Source organism: Anthonomus grandis, chromosome 22 (assembly GCF_022605725.1).
Source record: "Anthonomus grandis grandis chromosome 22, icAntGran1.3, whole genome shotgun sequence".
Lineage (NCBI taxonomy): Eukaryota > Metazoa > Arthropoda > Insecta > Coleoptera > Curculionidae > Anthonomus > Anthonomus grandis.
In genome coordinates this window covers 31,511,490-31,519,746 of record NC_065567.1, presented here as the reverse complement: position 1 = coordinate 31,519,746, position 8,257 = coordinate 31,511,490, and the positions used below count along the sequence as shown (strand labels likewise).

At 30.7% G+C, this 8,257-nt stretch overlaps 1 protein-coding gene across 1 annotated transcript; it reads right to left on the bottom strand.

Moving 5' to 3' along the window:
- Window positions 1–4,050: 4,050 nt before the first annotated feature.
- Window positions 4,051–4,674, bottom strand: LOC126748455 (KRAB-A domain-containing protein 2-like). Its single transcript, XM_050457710.1, has one exon. The coding sequence runs from the start codon at window positions 4,672–4,674 to the stop codon at window positions 4,051–4,053; it is 624 nt and encodes a 207-aa protein (XP_050313667.1).
- Between the last annotated feature and the right edge of the window lie 3,583 nt (window positions 4,675–8,257).

Genomic DNA, 8,257 nt, shown 5'->3' with positions numbered 1-8,257 from the left:
TCACTGGCATATTTACACAATTTTACAAATCAGTATTAGTATAAATAAATGTAGGTATATTAAATTTAGAAATTATGATAATTCTCATCGCCCTGAGTTTTGTTTTGTGAATCAACTACCGTGGGATTCAATCTATCTATCCAATGGTATTAATAATAAATTTGACATTTAAGCATTAAGTGCTTAATTGACAAATTTACGCTAGTTTAAAGAATTTAAAAAAAAATCAATTTTTGCCACGGATCACCGATAATATAAAATTAAAAATTAAATTAAGGGATAAGGCACATAAGAAATATTTAAAACAGAAAATTTTTTTCAAGAAACTTTACAAAGCATGCCATAAGAGTGAAAAAAACTTATATTTAAAAAAAACTTTTAACAAAGACCAGTAAAAATTATATATGTCTTTTTATTTGAATTATCATATTGTATACAGATCCCAAGTAATCATTTAATGGATGCATCACACGTGACTCCTTTCCAAGGTGTTACTATTGAACAATTTTCTTATAATCGAGATTTACTATTTTATTTTTCTCTTTTAATAAATTAAATCATGTCAAACATTGTAATCTGTCACTTTTTATAGCAAATAAATATTGTCTCTTTTCTTTATTAGACTAGATAGGCTGCCCTTAAGAGCTATTAGATTTATCAAAAAAATTAAAAAACATATAATTTTAGTTAAAAAAAAAATCATGTTATTCTTATCCTTTTGAAAATAATCGCTAAGTAATCAAATCGCTGCCGGCATAACTCAGGCAGATTCATTTATATAAACTGGCGCTGAGAAAAACCAAAGGAAAAGCCACTTAAGGGTTTCCATCTGGATACACTTGGTTGGTCACGCGTTCGCGGGGCTGATTTAAAATTGTACCGGGGAATTTTCAACGGTGGGGAGGTTAAAAATAAATTTGATTTTTAAGCTACATAAAAGTTGTCATAAATATGCTTTTAGGGAGGAGAATAAAGGAATTGTTTAAGTAGATTACTGCCGGGGGTCAGCGTTTAAAATTATCTTTTGTGAGAAGCCAAATAAGTGTAAATTCAAGCATTTCGACTTACCCAACACTTTTACGAGTCTCTCAGTTATAAAAGTTTTTTTTTTATATTTAATTCAATAAAATTTTATTGATAAATATTTTACAAATTCGAAATAAAATTGAGCTGCTCAATAATTCAATTCACATAGTCATAGGGGGGTATCAAATAGAGAAACTAAGTATTTGGCCACCATTCCCAGGGGGATTTTAAATATTTGATGGCGAGTTAGCGGCCTCTCAGCGCTTTTTCTTACTTTCTCCCTTATCTTTTGGGGTTGACTCATCCCCCGAAAAATCCTCCCCTGTTCCTTGGCGACCCTGTCACTTAACCCGCTTACGCGAATTTGGCGACAGATTTTTTAAATTCTTTTGGTTTTAGAGGGTGACAACTGTCGGCAATGATCGCTTCGACTATTTTAAAGCGAATATTTGATTAAACAAAAAAAAATATGGACATTTTTTTTAAATACACCCTTTCACTTTCGAACCGAGGAATGTTTAAAATTCAACGAAGGGTTCGAATAAAAATCATTTTCAATTCTCGGCGACAATTCATCTGTAATCAATGATCGTAGCATTTGAAGGAAGGAAACCGTTGAAATATTAATGCAGATGTAAAAAAGACTTTGCCTTAATTTAAAACAAGTCTAATCTCCTCTCGAGTCTCTTTTGAGGGGACAAAAAAGTTTCTTAATTGGCAGGCGGTATTTGGAATTCGGATTTCTGCCTTTAATTGAAATCAATATGAAAAGGGAGAGCATAATATCCTTAAAAAATAAATAAATGTTCAGGGGGATTTTCTTCTTAAGAAATAATTAAATATTATTTATAGGTTATACATATAAGCGTGGATCGCGGCTATATCTCAAGAACCATCAACTGTGTATATAACTGTCTTTATAATATTTTATTATACAGGTTTATTATTATTATTATTGCCTAAACTCCTTGGTAAAAAAAAAATTAAATTAGGAATATCAGAGGCGTTTCAGGAGTATCTTATAAAATTATTTTTATGACATATAGCGTGTTTCAAAATGCAGAAACGTATTAAGGTCATGTTTTTTTTTTAAATGAAATATCTTGTATATTATTTGGTTTTTGTATGCTACATCGTAAATAAAGGTACGTTCTATTAAGGTTTACTCAGCCTAAACATTAAAGTTTTCGAAATATTTTGCGCCTTGTAAAAATACTGGGAATATTTTAATATGTAATGTGTTTTCTCTTTTTCTACCATATTTGCACTAAGCAGCATGAAACTATTAGATTTTTATTTCGTTTGTAATAAAATTACTATTTTACACAGGAGGTATGTTCTTCCTTTTTTTTTAAATATTAATTTTTAATTACATTTTTAAATTATAATTTTTTTTCTCTGCATATTATGACCAACCCACCTTGTATTATTTGCTTTTTTCACTATTTATTATTATTTAATGATGATTTTTTAATTTTGTAAAAGCTGATATACCTACTTATTAGTTTTAAACTCTGTGATTAATTGCTATAATTTCTTGATGACTAATTAATATTTTATTATTATAAATATTATCTGACATCATTGACATTTTTTTCCATTTTATAAAAGTGACCAGAAGAAATTGCTGGAAATTATTTTTAAGTTTGAAATTTGGCCACTAGGAGGCGCAATTTAAAGGTCGATAATTCGATTTTAATTTTCTCCGAAAAATACATTTTTTTTTTACATAAATAGAAACCTTGAAATAGCTTCCATCAAAAAAAGTAGTGAAAGTGTAATTGCTTCAATTACAGGTTTTAACTAAATCACAATTTAAGCTCAAATTTTTAAAGACTTATATGATTTTGCTTGAGTAGACATATAAGTTCTTAGTAAAATTGGTAAGAGGCGTCATTTAAATTAAAAACTGTTACTTTGACTTTGAAGTTATTATAATTAAAAGATAATTTAATTTAAACATAATAATCCTAAAAAAATTATAGCATGTTTAAAGAACAAGATCAAAAAACTCACAAATGTTCAAAGTATCCGACTTATGTCACATATAGTTTTTAGTTTTTTCCTTTCAAATGCTATTAGCTAATTTCCGCTTGATAAATAGAATTTAGAGCCTTTTAAATACGCTCTATCATGTCCTCTCATCCTGTCGTGACCCGAGTTTTGTATATGTTACGGGTATGTTACGGGTAAAGTTCAAAATATTAATAAAATTGTACACGTTTCGGGCTTTACCCGGGTAAACCGCGTTCTATCCGCCTTGGCGTGGTTAATGTTAAAAAATAACGCTTTAAATATTTGGAGAAATTTATTTAATTAAAAAAACAGATTTTACAAATCAAAGGTTACACTAAAACTGTATCCTAACAAAGTAAAAGATAATATAATTTATTTGTTCAAACAAGACAAGCTGCTGTGGCATTTCGAGTTACAAAAATTTCCAATAGCTTTACATTTACATTTATTGGTCATGCATTTAGTTTTACAGTTGCATCGTTTATAACCTTGACCTCCTAAAAGTGACTGTTCGTGTGCAAGTTGTCTTAAATTTTTCTTTTTCGGTGATACACTTTCCATCTTAATAAGCTTCTCACTGCACACAGAAAATTGGTTCCTGGAAAACATTTCTTTGATAATTCCTCTCTTGTTCGTTAGCTTATACAAATCGTCGTCGATAACTGTCATGAGAATGTTTCTAAAATCACCCCTTCCTCGATCAACGTCTGGAATTTTTACTCTCACTGTATCTCCAACATGGGGGAAACTTGGAATTAGATAAAGCTTTCATTTTCTTTGCTTGATTTTCTAAATTTCTTTTTGCGTCTAGTCTGTTTGACTGTATATTCCTTTGGTACAAGCAAAGTTTACACCTTATATTCCCTAATGTATTTAAATTGTCACACTTGCTCTGATTTTCTAAAGTTTCTGTATTACTAGCGTTTTCTCGATAATTATTGTTGCCATTTTCCATATTGCCACCTTCAGTAAAATCTTCTTGCAAATTGTCTGGTTCTGGGTCACTATCTATATTTCTTGTTGAGGCTGTTCACCTAAACCAAATTCCCTTACCACTTTCTCGAGTTCTTCTTCGGTTCGTAGATTTTCAATAGCTTCTCTTGGAAAAGCTGGTGTAGATAGGCCGACTTTAATATCATGCCCAAACATGGCGGCATAAGGAGCTTGTTTTATCCCATCATGGTATGCCCTATTTTTCATTAACTGAACAAATCTTAGACCTTCTGACCATCGCGTGCAGTTTTTATCGTCCATCCACGTCATAAGCATGTTCTGTATATCCTGATTTGCTCTTTCCACGCTGCCTTGTGACTGACTGTGACGTGGTTTCCCATGGACTATTTTAAGGCCACTCCACATCGTACATAACTCTTCAATGACATGGTTGGCCAACTCCTGGCCGTTGTTCGATTGTAATATAGATGGGGCGCCGAAAATACAAAATATGTCTACCAGGCTCTTAGCTAGTTCCTCAGCCCTTTTCGACGTTAATGGAGGTATTTGAACAAACTTAGTTAAGTGGTCCTGATTCACCATAATAAATTTGTTTTCTCTATCCGGATGGGATTGCATATTGCATTGGTTTAACCACAAGTCCTTTTTTGGCAGTTTTTTTTTGGCACCCAATAACATCTTGAGTTATATCCTTGTACTTTTTTTTACATTAGCTTTCCATACGGTGCTTATGCCACCATGTCCTATAGCTAAATGTGCATCATGCAAAATGTCAAACATTTCATCGTTTGTAACGTAATATTTAATGCTAGATTCACCTGACGATACACGAGCAATAAGCTTTTCAACGCCTCTAACAGAACATATGTCAAACCTCTGTAACCGCCGATATTGTAGCGTAGTCTTCGTTTTAGAGTTTTTTGCCAACTTGACTGATTCTAAAATTTTTTGGTATTGTTCATTATTAAAATAAAAACTATTTGCACTTTCGGTAGACACCGACTCGTTAAAAACTTCATAAAAACGCTGTGCTAAACGCGCACGTCCACTCTCTTCAGTTGCCATTTTAGAACTGAGCTGAACGTGGTGAAAGATGATGCAATATTAATTTCTACATCCAACTTTACCCACGCAAAAGCGGATAGAACGCGGTTTACCCGGGTAAAATCCGAAATATGTGTAATTTCAATATTATTTCGGACATTACCCATGTTTTTTGGGTATTGTGCAGTTTATCCGGGTAAACCTAAGTTTAACCGTTATTCTAACTTTACCCGTAACATATATAATGTTCTTTTTACTTCCCTATAAGTAATAGTCAAACACAGTTAAATCGGGAGATCTAGGTGGCCATGGGAATAAATTACCACGTCCAATTTAGCGATCTACGTAACTTTTACTTAGAAACTCAGCCCTCATGTTAATGAGACATTTTTCACTTAAAGAATTGAGTATACACCTCACTACAAGATAAAGTCTATAAAAATATTAAAAATTTATTTAATTGTTCTTTATATCTTAGAACTGATGATGGTTAATTCTTTAAATGAAATATGTTACCTATAATTTTGATTTATAGTTTGATTTTTGAATTATAGTTTGAAGTTTGATTATATAGTTTTTGACACCATGGTATTTATTATTTTGTTAATAAATTACAAAAATAGTATACAATAAGTTGAATTTCCCAAGTTCTGAAGACCAAAGTGCAGTATAGCTTTAGAGAATTTTAAAAAATCATTTAATATTCGCAAAGAGACTTCAATGATATGTAACAAGGAGGAAAATAAAGTCAAAATCTGACAAATGTAGCGTCTATTAGTTTGTCTACGGGTTTCGCCTTTCGGCATCATCAGACATTATTTTAAGTACAATAACACATATTAAAGAACACTGCATGATATGGTAACTATATTGCGTAACTTTAGTAACAAATCTTAAACTTCTTCCAGGCAGTCGAAGAATGCTCACCCACTATTGGTTGTAACTGTCTAAAAACTAATTTTTTTGACAAAAATTTCATGTGAACTGTATATTTATTTATGTAACAGTAATTTTGGAACCCCCTTGGATGATAACAATTTTTTCTGGTTTATTCTGGATTAATAAATATAGTCCTATCCAGGCAAAAAAATTCAATTTAAACAAAAGTAGGTGAAACATTGGCGCCCAACATGTGGGTGTATCGAATGAACCATATTTTACGAATATCCCAAACAGTATTAAAAATAAGTAAATCTTATAACTTTATGATTGAAATAATATCGTACATAGACTATTTTATTTTTACTATATACAACTGCTAGTTTTAAATCATGATTTTAATCAATTTGGATCTGTGCATATATTGTTAATATTATTAGTATGTAATATTATTTCTAAGCATAAAAAAATCAAAGGGTTGTGAGTGTGTTCCTAATAAACAATATTCAGGGACATCTTTCTCGGATGTACCACTGAAATCAAGTAAAAAATTTTATATTTTGAACTATATTGTGCTAAATTTATAAAAAGAAACTTGTATTTTTAGTAAATTTGATACTCCTATTAATATTTATTTACCCCCTTAGAATCTTAAATTCGAAAGCAGTGTTTTCCTCTAAAATAAAAAATTCAGTAATAGGTAATTATTAAATTTAAAAAATGTACCCTGTAGCTGCAATATTGTTATGCAGAAATATGGCATTTTCTTGACAATTATAATACAGCGTTACAATACATAGTTTTTTACCTATCTTGAAAATAATGCCGTTTTTTCTCTTAAATGGAATATTTGGTAAGTACGACAGTAAACAATTTCACAAAAAAAACCGTTAATACCAAAAAAACACTAATAACTAAATGAGACTATTATATCAAAGCAAATAAAAAAATTAATATAAAGAAGATAATACAGTTAGAAGATCTGGCTCTGGTAATGCACGTGTGGTTATGATCGGCGACATTAAATTCGAAATATATTTAAATCACAGTACTGCAGTAAGAGGAACTGTCCAAATTTCATAAAAATAGATAGTTTTTGGTGCCAATGTAAAGATAAAACAATATGTCTCTATTGATGCCGTTTTTGGATTTAAGCCTCCAATATTATACAATGATTTTTTGAAAATAGGGGTTACATTTGGTTATTTTACTAGAGAATTTTTCAACCCAACCCCTTCTCTTTAGCCCCAATTAACATGCTTATCTCCTTGAAAAGTCATGTTTTACATAGAGTCTACTATTGAATTTAATTTGACAAAAGACGGTGGAATTTTGGCGCCCAACATGTGAGTATCTTGAATGGACCATATTTCACAAGTATCCCAATTACTATAAGAAAGGAATATTCAATTTTTGATATTAAAACTATAGGCGATAAACCCCCTCTGCAATTAATGAGTACGAAATCTGAAGTTTTAGCACCTAAGATGCATGGAACAAAGGATGCCGTAGATATTTTTATAAGCTTCCTAAGCTGTTTTAAGGAAGATAATAACTTCTCAATTTAATTGTTCCAATACTTATTAAGTATTTTAGAAAATAATTTTTGACGTCGATTTTCGACACACTTGCTAAATAAAAATGTAATAAAAATTTGCATCGTTTATGCATAATAATATAGATAGGCCCTAATGGTTTTTACTAATGAAAAATATACAAAAGCAGAATTATAACGTGGGTACTCTCAGTTGCATAGAAATATTTACAACTAAAACAATAGGAGAGGGGAGATCCACTTCGTTTACTTTTTTTTTAATAAGGGAAGCTTCCATTAAAAATGTGTAAAAAAAATTACTAAATGTATGACCAGTGTACAAATAACACATTTTGAAGCCTCTTAATGTTATGACATTTTAATTGTATTTGTCAAACCTACTTGTAATGTTATTTAAAGAAACCAATGATAATAGCTCTGGACGTCCTAGCACATTAACAACAGATAAAAATATTAAATCAATTATTTATATTTGCTCAAACATGGTGATATTCAAGAGATCTGGTCCCTTGGGACTGTCCAAGGTTTCTTATTATATTTCGAACTTAATATTTAAATAATTTCCAGATGATTGATCCTGTATAGGTTATTAAATAAAAATCAGTAAATCAACTCCTATTTAATTCCTAAATCCCAGGAGTAAAAAACTGCTACTACTACTACTACTACTTCCACCTTCCGGTTCTAAATGTAAGAAAAGACGAAAATAAAATCATTCCGTAACATTACGCCCTTATTTATGACTATGGCAAAGTATATTAGGCAGAACTGAAGTAAAAGCGC